Source organism: Balaenoptera acutorostrata, chromosome 9, assembly GCF_949987535.1.
Source record: "Balaenoptera acutorostrata chromosome 9, mBalAcu1.1, whole genome shotgun sequence".
Taxonomy (NCBI): Eukaryota; Metazoa; Chordata; class Mammalia; order Artiodactyla; family Balaenopteridae; genus Balaenoptera; species Balaenoptera acutorostrata.
This window is the reverse complement of record NC_080072.1, coordinates 35,797,982-35,814,422: the sequence shown is the minus strand read 5'-3', so window position 1 is coordinate 35,814,422 and position 16,441 is coordinate 35,797,982. Positions and strand designations below refer to the sequence as shown.

The window sequence follows — 16,441 nt, the reverse complement described above, 5'->3', positions numbered from 1 at the left end:
TGGCATCAGCGTGCTGGGCAAAACATAGGAAACTAGAAGTAACTTGTCAATTTTTAATAAAGTCTTTCTCTTTTGCAGAGCTAAATGCACCATTCTCCCTGCAAACCCTGGCGATGATGACATCTTCTCACTTGGTTTCCATAGCATCCATTCCTGAAGATCCCCTGTATAGCCCTTGGTCAGGGCCATCCTCCCAGTTCCCCTAGAAAGTTGGCAACCTGGCCAGCCAAAAGAAACCTCCCCTTTTCCTGAAACTTACTCTGTCCGTGGTGCTGAACCATTTTTCCGAGACGCGCCCACACGGGCGCTGTCAGCGGTGCTGAAAACAAAATCTTCCCTGACGCTGCCCAAATCAGAACTGTGTATCTGTTATTTACTCACGTCCTCAAAGAGCAGCAAGCTTTCTCCATCTTAATTCGACTCTACTGCAGAGCAGAGTTTGCGCCGGCGTGATGGGAGGAGATCATGGGCAAGGAGGAAAAACTAATAGCAGTATCGCTCACTTGAGACCTAAGATGCTCCCATGAGTTTTGGAATTGCTCTGCTCCTTACAGCAAAGGCACCATTTTTAAAAGTACTATTCTTTTGACTTTGTCCTTACACAAGGGTTCTGTGGTATTTCCGCCCACGTTTAAAAGGCAGAAGATTTGACAGCAACAAGGCTTTCAAAACCGGGAATTTACATTGTTTTCCAGTGGACTGACTTCCAGGACAAGGACTCATCTGCACCCGCCCAAATACCAGGGCACTGCGTGCGCCCTTTGCCACCGGATCCTCCCCTTCCAATGAGACTTTCTGATTGTGTCTACCAACTCTCCTATTAGGAAACCCGTGGGTTGCATGCAGCTATTCTGTTGTATTCTCGTTCTCACTCTCCCTCCTCTCTCTCACTCGCACTCTTGCAAGAGGCACACCGATACCGTTCTGCTGAGAAGAAAAAACCTACAACTACCTTAAGCGATTAAGACAATATGTGCAACTCTCCCCTTTCCTAGCGATTTCTATTTAAATCTGGCAAGAGCCGACACCAAGCTTTGCAAGAATGGAGTCGGTAAAACAAAGGATTTTGACCCCAGGGAAAGAGGGACTAAAGAATATTGCTGGAAAATCCCTCGGCCAGATCTACAGGTAAGGAAAAGCAAACCTATGTTTGCCTAGGACTCAGCATGAAAAAAAATCTGCAGAGCTATTTCCTTAAATCCTGGTTGCTTAGAGAGATTGTAATATGTTCGGAAAATCTTTTTTGTTGCTCATTGCTGAAGCAGGGCTGCTCTGGAAACCTACTTATTAATTCAGGAATGTTGCACTAAATTAACCTGTCTGCTGTGTGTGTGTGTGTGTGTATGTGTGTGTGTGTGTGTGTGTGTGTGTGTGTGTGTGATTTTTGTTTTGGTACCTGCAGATTGTTATCCTTTCCTACCGAGGATTTATCCTTTTTACAATTAAGAAATGACCTGCACCTGTTCAAAGAGCCTTTCTTTTGTTGCTTATAGTGACACCAAATTAAATTCCTTTAATGCAAAAAAATGAATAAAAAACACAACCACCTAAAAATCTAATCAATAAAATTCCAAAGAGTAGTGGCGAAAAGAAAGCTGGGTCTCAGCTTTAAAACCACTTGAGTAGAGAATCCCCCAGTGGAATCTTCCTTCTGTACTGAAGGAAGAAGAATCAAAATATATCAGTAATTGATAGCTGAAACAGTTCCTCTCTTTAAATCTGAAACAATGTATATGCATTTTTAATTATTTGACCTCTCCTAGAAGTCTATTTCTTGCATGGGAAATGTCACAGTGCTTTTAAGAAAAGCCATAATTATAACCAGCAAAATGACTTTGGAAGTACTAGAAATGATTTAAAATTTTAATCCTCCCTGTAGTCACTATACTAATTATTCTGTAAATTTTACAACTTTACATTTTTTCAAGAATGTTAAATGAATACACATTTTCTTAATAATGTGAAAATCAAGAAGAAAGGGCAGAAACAAAAGGATAAATGATTCTAAGAGAGCGTTAACTTTTGCATATGGGAAATTGAAGCCTTTGGAAATGTATAGGATATGTAAAGAAAATGACCAAGGCACCTCCCAATTTTCCAAATCCCTCTGGTTCTGGTGGGCTTCTTGTAGGCACCATCATGCACCTATGCGGCAGTAGATACTGCAAGGGCCCTGCAGTCCCGCAGCTGCCCTGGAAAGAACTGTTCTTTCCCAGCTCAACTGACATCAGGTGGGGAGTTCAGGTGCAGAGTTTAACTTTGCATATATGAGCATATGAAGCCAATATGAAAAAAAATCACATTAGTTGCAATTTTTCTCTCTTAGAATAAATTGTCGTGTACTCTAACATTGGGATTGGGCTTTAGGAATAAGTATTAACATAGCCACAAATACATTTATGATGTTTCCCCAGTTGGTATTCTGTAGAATTTGGAAGTCTGACATTTTTTTCTGGTGGCCTCAAATTGCTTGACAGCCATCTCCCGAGCTATGCATTCTTGAAATTGATCTAAAATTTTCATTCGCTTTACCTGTGGGTATGAAAACAATTGTGTGTGGATATAATCATTTAAAGGGGCACACATAGAAAAAAGATATATGGTGGATTGGAAAACATCTGCAAATCGTAAACAGAGAGGTTCTTTGTTTAAATATCCGTCTCAAGGGTCCACGGTGTGTTACCCTTCACATTCCTCTTCTTTTTAATAGAAATTTCGCTGATGTATTGTGCACCAAAACAGCACTATCAGCTTTTAGTAAAAGCATTCTATCGCTCTGCTTTCCCCTTTCCCCTCCCCCCAAGGACGAAAGCCTAAAAGCAACTGAATCACTGGGATGAAATCTTAGGAAATACTATGCAAGTTAAGAAACACAAAACGAAACATAAATGTGAGATCTTCTACCTTGGTGTGGAACATCTTACCAGAGTTGATTTGGGGGCGCGTTGGTATAATCTGGGAGTCTCATTTTACGTCTTTGGAAATAGGTCCATGACATTTTTCGGTGTTTGTAACTGAGATAGTAGTGACACAAGATTGTGAATAATTAATTATTCATGTTCTGGCAGTAGGAATCTTAGGTGTCGGCCATATGTTGTGGAGGCCTTTGTTTCAAACTCAAGTAACAAGGGATAAAAGAGTAAGCTGTGTAACAGGAGAGTAATTGTTGAACTGGCATCCTAGGGGCTGGAGGAAGGGGAAGGAGAGTGCGTGACACTGAAAGAGTGTTCACAGACCTTCTCCGCTTGGGCACCGGACGGGACAGGCCTTGGTGCCAGGGGGCTCCCGGGCTTAGCTGGCGGGGAGGGGGGGAGGGGATCCCGGTGTCCTCAACCCGGAAAGCTTCAACTTGGCTGGGAAGGAAGGGGTAGCGTGGGTGCAGGACTGTGCCTGGGCCCGCCCACCACGGAGCAGCCCTCGGGAGGCTGGGTGGCTGGATGAAAGCGGCTGTCGCCTGGGCAGAGCACTGCGCGCGGGAGGTGTCTACACAGGCGCTGAGAAGGCGCCTTTCGGGTCACCCTTACAAACTGCAGACCCCGCAAGAAAGTTAGGCTCAGGCGGTGTATGTGAATCAAGGCGCTGTGGGGTGGATCCCGAGGGAATGGGCACTGGTTGCCCTAGGACAGAAGATATTAAAGTTGAAGAGATGTTGCCTCGGGGAGGGAGACTGGAAGAAGGCTGGAGAGCCCGGGAGGTCCTGAAGCCTGGTGGCGCCCCAGCACCCTAACCCCTGAGGGAGGGGAAGCAGGTCAGGGCCCATCCCCCGAGTCCTGACCGGTCCTGGGAACTGGTAATGGGCCGGCGTCGAGGGTGCCTAACCCGCGGCGTCCTTGCCTCCCCACGGTGTGCCGCGCAGGGTGCTGGAGAAGAAGCAGGAGACCGGGGAGACCATCGAGCTGACGGAGGATGGGAAGCCCCTCGAGGTGCCTGAGAAGAAGGCGCCGCTGTGCGACTGCAGGTGCTTCGGGCTGCCCCGTCGCTACATCATCGCCATCATGAGCGGCCTGGGCTTCTGCATCTCCTTCGGCATCCGCTGCAACCTGGGCGTGGCCATCGTGGACATGGTCAACAACAGCACCATCCACCGCGGGGGCAAGGTCATCAAGGAGGTGGGCAACAGCTGGCCCTGTGGTTTCGCAAAGCCACTTCACCTGTTTGAGCCCCGCTATCCCCATTGAATGAGGAAGGCTTGTCCGGCCCCTCGAGCACTGCCCTTCTAGATTGGGACGCGACAGTATAATCAAGCCCTTTTCACGCTGGGGCAAGTCGCTTCTGTTCTCTGGGCCTTCCTTTTCTCCCCTGCAAAGTGTAAAATAAAGCATCTAGCTCACTAGGTTTTTGAGGAGAGTGACTTTATACAAGGAATTGGTCCTTAATACTGTCCGCTAAAACTAAATCGAACTATTTTCTTTTACTCGGAAGAATAGAGCAGCAGATTAGTTCTAATTTCCCCCGGCTTCCAATTCTCGCCAACATTCTCCTTAACCAAAATGAAACGAAACCGAAAAACAAATCAAACGACTGTGCACACATTTCGGCAGTTTTAGCCGAGGGGTCTTTAGGAGCGTCCCACCTGACTGTCGGAGAGCAGCCGAAGCGGCGCAGGACAGTCTCGGGGTCACGGGGAAGCCAGTCCCGTAATCTTAGGAAGTGCGTTGGGTGACGCTTAGGGAGAGGAGGGTCAACGTCAAGGTCACAGAAACCCGTGGGTCCTGACTTCCTGTTTAGAGATCTGAGCTAACGTAAGCCAAGCAGAGCAAGGGTTGGGGGTTGGGTTGAGAAATTTGCGACGGGCTGTGGATGGGAAGCTGTGAGCGCTGATGGGCCCTGGGTATTCCGGGAAACACTGCAAAGTGCGTTTGGTTTCAAAATTTTATTCAAAGGGGGGAAAAAATAAGGATCCCCAGTTCCCCAGGCCGGATAAGGGCTCTTTTATCTTTCCTGCGCAGAGAGTTCTCCCCAGTTTACTGTAAGGTTCACCTTGTGCAGCGGACCAGGCTGGTGAGGGCGGAGTTAGGCCCCGACCTTCAGACACACCCTCTCCCGCTCTTCTGACCACCTCTGAGCAGCCCCTTCCTCTCCACTGAGTCCCCCAGTTTCCCCGGGCTTTTCCAAATCTTTCTGGCCTATGCCCATCCCCATTGTGCTGGGACCATCCTTCCTACTAGGTTCTCCGACTTCAGCACCTTCCACCCCAAGCGCCCCACCCCCCGTCCCCAGAATTTCTCCAGCTGGGTTCCATTCTCCAAGCGATTCCACTACTGCGTGGTCGGTGGCGGCTAAGTGGACCCGCGTCAGGTGTCTCTTTCCCCAGCCAGCGAACAGAATCCCTTCGTGGGGAGTCCTCATTTCCCAAACTCAAGCCCTGATGGCTCCTCGCTCACGGAGGTGATCCGACCTTCCTGGCAGCTGTCGGGGAGCAAAGCCAGGGCGCCCAACTTCGCTATTAATCACAATCCATTTCAAACGAGCACGGTTTTTCAGTTAAAAGAGGCATTTCTTCTCTGTAAGAAGATACAGATTCAATTTTGTTAGGAAACGAAAATTAAGCCACCCCCATGCTCAGAATGCTGGGAGTACCCCGGGCGGTGAGGGCTGTTCGACCGAGAATTACTGAACATGAATTTTCAGCCCAAGCACTGACCCTACTCTCTCCCTCCACCTGTTTTTTGTTTTGTTTTGTTTTCCTACTCCCATAGAAAGCCAAATTCAACTGGGACCCGGAAACCGTGGGGATGATCCACGGTTCTTTCTTTTGGGGCTACATCATCACCCAGATTCCGGGCGGCTACATCGCTTCTCGGCTGGCCGCCAACAGGTAAAGCATCGGGCCCGGCGGGGGCTCGGGGAGGTGGGACTTGTACCCTCCGAGGGGCAGCGGAGGCCGCGGGCAGGGGCGACGGCCCCGCGGGGTTGGGGAACTCCTGGGCGAGGTCTACTAGTACCCTGGAACCCACTCGCGGGGCTGGAACACTGTGCCTCCTTCCAGAAAAAGGCGCCCCGAACGATTTGGGTTTTCCAGGGCGGGCGCACTTTGTCGCCGCCGCCTCCCTGCCCTGGCGTAACCTGCTTCTCGAGAGGTGGTCGACGTGCCTCTGTGCCTGGTAGGAGCTGAGGCCGGGCAGGGAGCGGGGGAGCAGAGACGGCGCCGCCGAGGGCACAAAGGGATGGGGGGCGTCACTGCGCCCTGGTGTGCACGTCCTTCGGGTGCCCCTGCTCCGTGGGATGCCGACCGCCCCGTAGGGCGCAAAAAAAAAAAGCCCGCCCAGATGGTGCTCTGGGTCTGCAGGATTTGTTTCCATGGAGCCAGGCGGGCTTTCAGGAGCCCCGGGTGCGACTCCACCTGTTAATGAGCTCTGCTGAGTAGGGGCGGGGGTGGGGAAGGCGCTCAGCTGCTTCCAGAGGCCTCCAGCCTGGCCGCGGTGGTGGCTGCAGCCGAGGTCCTAGCGCCAGCCCTCAGCAGTGCCCCCAGCGCCACCTGCAGAGGCACCCCGAAATACGAGGCGAAAGGACTGATGGGATGGGGGTGTCAAGGAGCGCAGCCTGGCACGCCGACTGTGAGAGACAGCTTCATTTGCTTCATTGTGTGTATTTTGATAAATAAAACTAAATGCTTCTTGAATCTAAGTGTTAAGCTGAGAAAGAACAGATGCGCTCCGCCCTTTCAGATATTGCTGCATAGAGACCCCAAATAAAGACTTTGGGCCTTCTTTCAGACCGTGTACCTATGACTTTACCCCTCTCCCTCCCCGCAAAAGGTCAAGTTTTCCTAGGAAGTAATCTAGAACTGGGCACCTCTCTAGTCTTGATCTCCTCTCTGCTTTCCTAAACTGGTCTCTCCCTATCCCTCAGTGAAATCTCCAAGGCCCCTTCCTTGGCTTTTGTCACCTACAATCCATTCACCAGAGGTGTTTTCCTGCGCAAGATTTCTCAGTCATCTCCAAGGCCTAGGGAGAGATTCTTGGAAATTTATTTTAGGCTTAATGCCCCTAGGGTGAGGATTTTTGGACTGGCCTTCAAAATGTCAAGAGGAGAGTGCAATAGATTAGGAATAGTGCCTTTTGAATATCATCTTTACCTTGACATGATGATGGTTAAGACTCAGACCCAACAGAAGAAAAAATATTCTTTTAAAAAATGTATCAGTTTAAACTGAAAATTATTAACTGTAGAGAACCCAATTTTATGGATGGGATAAATTTTAAAAATTGATATAAGGCAGAAAAATGTAAAGGAATATTCCCTTAAATATTACTGGTAATGAACACGTTAGAGTTTTGACTTTTATATCCAAAATGCAGTGTCTTGAATCTTTTTTTTTCCTAAAAATATTTTCTAAAGCAAAACAAACTTCCCAGAAAGATACTCCAAGCATACATATGTAAAATATCTTCACTTCAGTGGGAAAACATCCAACAAGTCACCAAAAAAGAAAAAAGGAAACTCAATAAAATGTGAAATAAAAATACAATGGCTGTGCCTTTAAGTTTTTTTTCAGAGTCAAAACCTTCAGCTTGCCAAATGTTAAAATGCTAACATTTTCCTGCCAGGAAAAAACACTAGGGATGCTCCAGCATTCCCTCTTTCTAACACTGGGAGGTCAGTAAACAGGTTTTCTTAGTTAAAAAAAAAAAAATTCAAGCTCATTGCTAGCATTTGTGTCATGTTTAGTAAAGAAAAGACTGATGTTGACTCAGGTTCTAATTTGTTTGGTAGATTTTCCTCAAGGGAAAAATTTTCTGAATTTTAGAATTATTATTTGAATCCAAAACCACCTTACCTTTAAGTGGATATTTAGAGGAGAGAAACAATATTTTCATACACAATGCTTTGTATTCTCCAAGGCTGAGAAAATAAAGTCAAAATTTATTGTAAAATCTTGTGAACAGATAGAAGAGTATAGATTCACTTCCTTATCACATTTTAAGACTTTTACGTACTTGCTTTATTTTGAAAATAATATTACAAAACATACAGTGAGAAATATACAGCCTCCTGTGAAAACAGGTTTAAAATGTATAACATTCCCTTTTCTGATTATAAAAGTATTACATATCAAATAAGAAAAATATATTAAAAAGAAAGGATAATAAAAAAATCATAAATAACTTAATCACCCAGAGACACCTTTATTGACAAGTTGATGAATGTCCAATTAGTCCTATACATGCTACATAGAATTTTATCTTAGAAGACTTTTTTAACACAAAATTTTAGAGATTTTTAGAATTTGCTTGAAAGATGTATATTTCCTTTTTCAAAAACAATAAAACAACACAGCAAGACCAGTTTTCCACCTACAGGCATTGTATACCCATTCTCCCTTCCCTATAGATCATTTAATAATAGAACAAGATTTCCCTTGGGTGGGATACTGGGGACAGAGTCCTTTCCCTCTAGGTGTAAAAGAAGCTCATTTTGGAAAGTGTTTGCCATCAGCATTGTGGGTGGAACTAGAGTAGAGGAACTGAAGTGTGTGGAGACAGTTCCTCTAGAGAGAAGGGCTTCTGGTTACACCTCCTGGCAGATTTCTCAATGAAAAACAAATGACGATGATTTGGCTTCTCCATTTCATGGATTAAGCAAAAGCAGCCCTACTCTTTGTCAGAATACAGATTCTTGGTCCTTTTTCTTGTCCGATTCTAAGTATTCTTGCTTTCCTGCTCAATGAGAAGAGAAGGTGGGGGAGTAGTGGCAAAAGGAAACTGGGTCTCAGGGAGACCTCTTGCATCATTTTTTTCTTTTGCCTTTCCTTAAAGGGCTATTGCACATCCTGGGCCGGAGAATTTAGTCAAATCCATGGAGGGCTTTAGAGTGGGGAATCAAAGGAAGATTCCTCACAAAATCTGTAATATTTAAGATGAGAACATATTTAATACAGTGATAAGAAGGTATTGGAGGCAAATTCATTTTGTCTTTAAACAATAAAGAGCATAGGGCTTACAGTAACTCAAAAATTTATGAATGTGAAATTGCTAAAAAACTATCTTTATCTTGCATTTAGAGAGTGATGAGGAACCTGGTCAAGTATTTAGTGGGAGAAATAACAAAATTTTTACAAAGGCATAACCAAAGAAGTTCAGATTTACCAAAGGAGTTTGGTCAACACTATATTTTTAATGGATGATATTGTATTCACAAAGACTATTCCTGCCTCTGTCTAGGTGGCAATATTATCTAAGCCCTATTTTAAAAATTTCCCTATTCTGCTCCTGTCCTCCTGATTTCCCAACTCTGCTTTAATTTTTTATGTAGCACTATTGCCAGCTATCATACCACTATTTTTCTTTCTCATCTATAACTAAGAAATAACTGCCTTCCTACAATAAAATGTAAGCTCCATGAGTGCAAGCAGTTTTGTCCTTGTTATTTACACTGCTCTATCCCTAGCACCTCAAAGAGACCCGGACCCATGATAGATACTTGTGGAATAAATGAAATAAACATCACAACAAAGTGTTTTGCACCTTTTAAAAAAGGCAATATTACATAGTGGTTAAGATACAGGATCTAAAGCCAAATGGCATGGGTTCAGACTCCTGGATGTATTACTTAATAACTGAATGACATAAAACATTATTTAACATCTCTGAGCCTCAGTTTGCATTTCTGTAAAAGGGAGCTAATCGAACTATCTACCTAATATGAGTATCATGACAGCTAAATAAGAGAATATGTGTAAAGTTCTTAGATATGCCTGGCACTCAATAATTGTTGGCTGTTATCATTTATTTTTAATAACATCTTAATTCAGGAAAAATTGAAAGAAAAAACCTCTTATGATCACTCAATATCACTTGTGTTTAAGCTTGCTGTATTAGTAATGCAAAAAGATTATTTCTATTGTGATAAAAATACCTCTTTTCACATGTCAGATTTCTGCCTTTAAAATTATTTTCCCATACACACTATTCACAATTAAAATTATTGTTCACTGAAAATGTCATAAATCTCATTTGAAGGCTTGTAAAGGGCTGTCTTAAAAAATTACTTATAGCCAAGAGTGTAGAGAGCGCTAGTATTTCAGTGCATGCAATCTTTGAACTCTGGCCAGGCATTATAAATGTGCATAGAGAAATCCATTTAAGTTTGAGGTTAGGCTTCTCTGATGAAAATTAAAGGTTATTTCCCCCACCCCTATCCTTTATCAAAGAGGGTTCAGTTCCAAGTGCAACATTTTATCTTTTCAGGTATTTCTTGGGTTTCTAACTTGACTTTTGCTAAAGAGAAAACAGTTCTTTATTCAGATAAGAGATTGAAGATCACATGTATCTGTAGCATATAGTGAACGCCCTATAACAGAAAGAACCCATATTAGAACTGGACAGGGCTCATCTAATCCAATCCTCTCACTTTATCCATCAGAAAAGGAAATAGAGAATCAGGGAGGCGGTGACTTGCTCAAAGTCACAAAGAGATTGTGACTAAAACTCAGGTGTCCAGTGATACATGACCACAGGCTCTCTCTATGTTGAAATTTATCATCCCTGCCTCATATTATGTGCTTTATCGCAAAGTTCACTTTCAGTAGCAAGCTGAGCCCTCTGCCCTCTGAATGAGTGCCTGCAATCTATCATGCCCCAAATCCAGGACAGAAATCCACGAATTAGAGAGAGAAGGCTTTAGCAGGCCCAAGGGATTCTTAGATTTTTGTGGCAGGAGAAACATACTGTATTTTTGTGTGTGTCCTGGCTCCCAAATGATTTGGCCATAACATGAGTGATTCTGTTCTTTTCCCTGCAAAAGGGAAAATCCAAACTTGATAATGACTTAGACAAATAGTGTGATTTTTCTGGAGGAAAAAACGTGGTATTTGGAACTTTTTCTCCTGACGCAGCCCTTTGGGAGTTTGAGCTTCTAGAAGATTGTAGAGGTTTGAGCGCGACTGGGATAGTTTAAAGCTTTTGTCTACAAGAAAGAAGAGGTTCTTCCTTGCAATTTTGATTGATACAACTCAATTTGTACTACTGATATAAAAAAGAGAAGCTTTATACTTAAAAATGAACAAATTTTAATACATGGATTATAGAACTGTTTACTAATGTGCATTTGCATTTATGTAAGTGGAATTTGATATACTTTAGGTAAATATCTGGCTTGCCTGATTATGAAAATGTGAGAATGATCTTTAGGAAGATGAACAAAGATATTTTAAACACATCTTCATATTTTAAGTCCAGAAAGAAATAATTTTACTGGTGTTATTCTGTCATTTTTCTTTCACAGAAATAAAATAATGAAGATGTGCTTTATGTATTGTAATAAGAATTGTAAATAGATTGTTAAGTCTCATCACCAAATACTCTCTCCCTCTCCCTCTCTCCCTCTCTCCCTCTCTCCCTCTCTCCCTCTCTCCCTCTCTCTCTCTCTCTCTCTCTCTCTTCTATCATCTTTTCTCCTCTACACTTACTTATCCATTGTAACATGGATTGCAAGCAGGGGTTTCTTAACACTTCCAGTGAGAAATATTTGCAAATTCCTTTTGGTGAGAAAATAATTCAGACTATGAGCATAAAGCCTGCTGCAAGAGACCACCATCCTGCTATGATGGAATTGGTTTATAGTCCTCCAGTCTTTTAAGGCCAGAGGTGACTATCTCTATTTCACTCATCTAGCTGCCTATCAAACATCTAGCCATCTTCCCATTGTGGGCTCTATAGGTTAGGCATCTGGGGCAATGCAGAAGAGGCCTTCTTTTCTTCTGACAAAAGAAAATACCCTTTCCAGGAGATGAATAGATGTATCTGGGAGGAGGAGTCCCTAAGGGCTTGCACGTGGTTTGCTGACACACGCTTCTCTCTCCTTCCATTCTCCTCTCCTCCCACCCTTACTAGGTCTGGCTTCCCCTGCCGCTGCCACAGCCTACTACTGCAGTGCAGAAGCAGCCTCTGGGGGGAGGGACGTGATTTTGAGGGAGGAGAGAGTCAGGTGGGCAGCTGGTAGAATGATTCTCCCGCTGCCATATGCCACTGTTGGGGCTGTCTAATTTCTCTGTCATGAGTGATGAAGTCATTTTTACAACATAATGAGGTACCAAGGGACCCAGAGGTCTGGCTTGTGCTTGTGTATTCCTTTTTTAATTTGGGAATGGGGGCATCAGATGTGACAAAGGGAGGCACCGGAGTCCTGATTTGATTAGATTAAATCCATTAAACAGCCTGAATCAGTCTATTCCTACAGACCCTCTAGAAGAGGATTAGTGCCACACCTGGGGTGAGGAACACTAGATCCCTGTTAAGTGACAAGCCCCTACCCAAATGGAAACTGATTGATTGATTCCGGAAAAATAGATATCATCTGTAGAAATGACAAGTCACCAGTGTTCCTGTCACCTCTTCCGGGCAAATCCTTGTCGGGTGGGCTTGATATGTGAGGTTGTTTGTGGCTATGGGTCATAGAAAAAGAAGATGACTGGGAATTTCACAGCTAACTCACTCTGGGTCACAATGAATGTTAATCATCAGGCAGGGCGTGATGCCGGTTTTCAGCAACTGCATTTGTTTTTCCAAACATTTCTATATCAGGGATACTATACGCCTCTCAATTCTGGCAATCTGTTTGGTAATATAGAATCTCCTCTCCCTCTCTCTATCTTCTCTCTCTCTCTCTCTCTCTCTCTCTCTCACACACACACACACACACACAATTCTTTTCCCTTTTTTGTCTTACAGTGTGAAATGATTATATTATCTTACATATAATCACTTTAAGAACACTGGAGTGTGTGTGTGTGTGTGTGTGTGTATGCATAACAAGCAGAAGAGAAACAAGTAAAATGAGATTTTAACTTGAAAATAAGCAAATTGAATTCATCTCAGTATGTCATTGGCTGCAAGAGAAATCATGAGGAAAACAACAATTTTAAGTAGCTTTCAAGTGGTTTATCGTTTTGAAAATCAATCTTAATAAGCAAATGACTCTTATTTCATTTCACAGAAATTGTAATGATGTTCTTTGAGACATTTAGAGCACCCATCAGTTTCTAATCCTGTTCTTCAGGCACAGAAAAGTTAAGATTTTTCATATTTAGTTTGCACATTTCTTTGCTTTTCTTTCTCAAGCCAGTTACTTACTTATGTTCGCACCAGGAGTGGGTTATAAGGTAGCACGTTAGCTCCAATTATAAGGAGAAGGGCTTTAAACAGAATAAAATACCATTTTAGTTGAGATTCATCTTATTATTTGGAACTTCAAGTTCAGCAGTATTTATCTAATTACTAATTAGATAGTTTGACTATTTGTTCAGCAAAAGCAATATATTAGTTTCGTTCATTGCTAAAAAATTAGTGTAATTTGCTAGAATTTTCACTGATGGTTTATTTTTATATATGGTACTGACATAAATATAAATACACTGATATAAATATATTGTCTGATATTACATATACTGATATAAGTACTGCCTGATATTATAGATAACCTAGATTTACAAGCCAGAAAATCAAAAATTTATTTAAAAATGGAAAAATATTTATTTGGGGAAATTTATTTCTAAAAAAGTTTTTTAATATAAAATATAATATTTCTTTATTTTTCTTCACATTATTCACCTTTATTTGGAAGAAGCAGTGATCAGACCTTATGTGAGTTTCTTAACTGAAATGGATTATAAAGCAAGAAACAAAACAAATGGAAAACCCAGGCTATAAATCAGAAATTGGATTAATTTTACAAGTGTGTAATTGGTTAATTATATTGAATAGAGTCTTAAATGTCTATTCTATAATCACCAATTCATTAAAACATTCTCAGATAAACTACATTATTATTTGATATGTTTTAAAGTTTAACATTTAACCTATGGCGAGGCATTGAAAAGATGTACCTGAAAAGAATCCACAATGGAATTTCAAAAGACAAAAAGGTTGTAAAAATGAATCTGAAAAACAACAGAAATTTTCTCTTTGAGCCTTCTGAAGTCAAGCAATAGCATGACTGTTTAATTTATATGATGGAGTAGAGGACAGCCTTCTCCTAATCCATAGTTAAAAAGAGTCCAGAAATCTAGCTTTTAGATTAAAATGGGGAAAAGTAGAAAGCCAGCTCCATTGCATGGAAACACAGAAGAGACACTCTAATTATGTGAAGTGGAGAGGGGTGAGTGAATATCAGAAGAGCTTTTCAATCAATGTGAAGTAGATCATTCAGGTATAAAATTTCTACCTCTCCCTAAACAGTACATTTGTATTGGGGGTGGGAAGAGAGAGGATATGAAATATAAATTGTCTTCATAATTGCCTTAGTTTTCCATTTCAGGAGGCAGATGCAATTAGAATTAAATAGAATAATAAATATACGTATCACTAAACTTTTTATACATATCATCATTCTTCCTTATAGCAACTCTATACGGCAGACATTATTATACTTGTTTTACTGATGAGAGAACTGAACACAGAATAGCAGAGTTATTTTCCCAAAGATCACTACCTGGTAAGAGGAAGATCTGGCATATGAGCCCCAGTATGTCTGATTTCAAAGGATGTGCTTTTTACTAAATATATTTTTCCTATTGAATAGATTTGTGTGTATGTTCTTTAAAAAAAATCTATTTTATAGTCTCTTTTTTAAAATTACTACATTACTTAGTGCTGGGCTAGGTCCATAGGAAAGAGCAGCACAGCTGTGGAATAATTTAAAATATTTATTTATTTGCATCGTTTTGATTTTTAGACAAGTCTTTTGATAAACTTGAAAAACAGGTAATGCTGGGTAGTATTTTCAGGGCAATATTGCCGTGAAATGCAATTGTGTGTCAGAGACTGGTGCTAGGGAAACTAAAACTCACATGAATATTAAATGTTTCTTAGCATGTGATCTATTTCCTTCTGTTGAGATATCAAAAATGTATTCAATGCTTATATTTGTTTGTTTTTGTAACATCAAGCCAAACAAAAATTATGACTATCAAGCATAATACAGCATATACAACTATGTTAAATATTGATAAATGGAGAGATTCTTTAAGAGGACAATATATCACCTCTGAAGCATTACCACCTAGTTTAATTTTGAAAGCAGAGCTTCAAAGACAGTGGTTTCAAAAGCTAATGAGGATGTTGTGCTGAACAGAAAGTGAAATGGCAGCTGGTTTCAGGAGATTCCACAGTGTTGTCTGGAAGACTTAAGGGTGAGGCCAGACTGGGTCATGTACTTGAACTCAGCAACTATTTCAAGTGAGGATTTATCCACAGGAGTACTCTAAATTCTGTAGTCCATAGCTACCATCCTACAGTTATTCTATGAGAGTAACTCAGCTTCTTAGAATTATTAGGATACCCAGAACAGCAGTTTGTCCCCATTAAAAACTCAAGAACAAATAAATGGTCAATTGATTTTAAGGCTATTGGGATAAAGAAAGCTCAAAGAAAAAAAGACCTGTTATCACCTATGTATATCTCAGGAAGAGAAGATTTCATTTCCCTCGATTTAAAATCTTTATAAAAAAGAAACTGGTGATCATTTCTTAAGAGCATGCCACATGCAAAGTATTCTGCTACCATCAAGGAGTTTGAAGAAATGAAAGACCTGGACTGTGTCTGCCAAGAGACACAAATAACGTGGGGGATGGAGGAACACATGAAGTCTTGGGTTAAGTCTTATAAAAATGATCTACAGTGCTTTAGGAATATCTGAGAGAGGCAATTAGCTGGAAAAGAAAGGCATGCCTGTGTGTGTATGGTGGGTAGGTATTGGGGGCAAATCTGTGGGGATTCCAAGACAAGTAAAATTGATCTGAAGAAGGCTGTCAATTTTTGCTTGTTTGTTTCCTGTCAGGTATTTTAGATAGACTATTGAGGCACAGATTGAGAGGCTGATGCATTTTAATCAATTCTATATGCCCTCAGAATGGGAGCTAGAATTCATGCACTTTAAGCTTCTAGAATTTCAGGATAATACAGAACGACTTTGAATCCATGGTCACAGAAATAGCATTATTAATTAGGGCAAAAACATTCTGAAAGAAAAAGACAGAGAATGACACTTCTCTGAAAACTCTGTTGAATGTTAGGGAATTTCTATATCATGATAGCTGATATTATAAACTACTTACTGTTAACCAGATACTGTCTCCTTTCATAATTGATTCATTTAATCTTCATGATAATTCCTTGAATTATGAAGACATATTATCTCCATTTTACAAATGGAGAAGGTAAGGCTTAGAGAATTCAAGTATTAACAACTTGCACATGGTCAGACATAATAAGAAATTAGAGTTGGAAATTGAATTCATACAGTGTAACCATAGAATGTGTATTCTTAACTAATGTTATGTCATGCTGTTTATATGTCCCCAAGAAAAATATGGCAGCTGCTCGGTCAATTTGGTTAATGAAGACAATCAAAACCACGTCAAAGAACTTCACTTTGGGTCTTGATCAAATGATCTAATTATGATTTGTATTTTATAAAGGACATTGTCCTTTTCAGCAGGTGT

At 41.4% G+C, this 16,441-nt stretch overlaps 1 protein-coding gene across 2 annotated transcripts in view; it reads left to right on the top strand.

Annotated features, from left to right (window-relative positions):
- Nucleotides 1–305: 305 nt before the first annotated feature.
- Nucleotides 306–16,441, top strand: part of SLC17A6 (solute carrier family 17 member 6) — a 38,090-nt gene continuing 21,954 nt past the window's right edge. The window contains exons 1-3 of one of the 2 annotated variants that reach the window (XM_007174809.2): nt 306–1,128; nt 3,857–4,109; nt 5,700–5,818. In XM_007174809.2, the coding sequence (XP_007174871.2) occupies nt 1,043–1,128; nt 3,857–4,109; nt 5,700–5,818 (458 nt within the window). In that variant the 5' untranslated portion in view covers nt 306–1,042. The remainder of the gene's footprint in view (nt 1,129–3,856; nt 4,110–5,699; nt 5,819–16,441) is intronic. The other variant, XM_007174810.3, reaches the window with a different exon arrangement.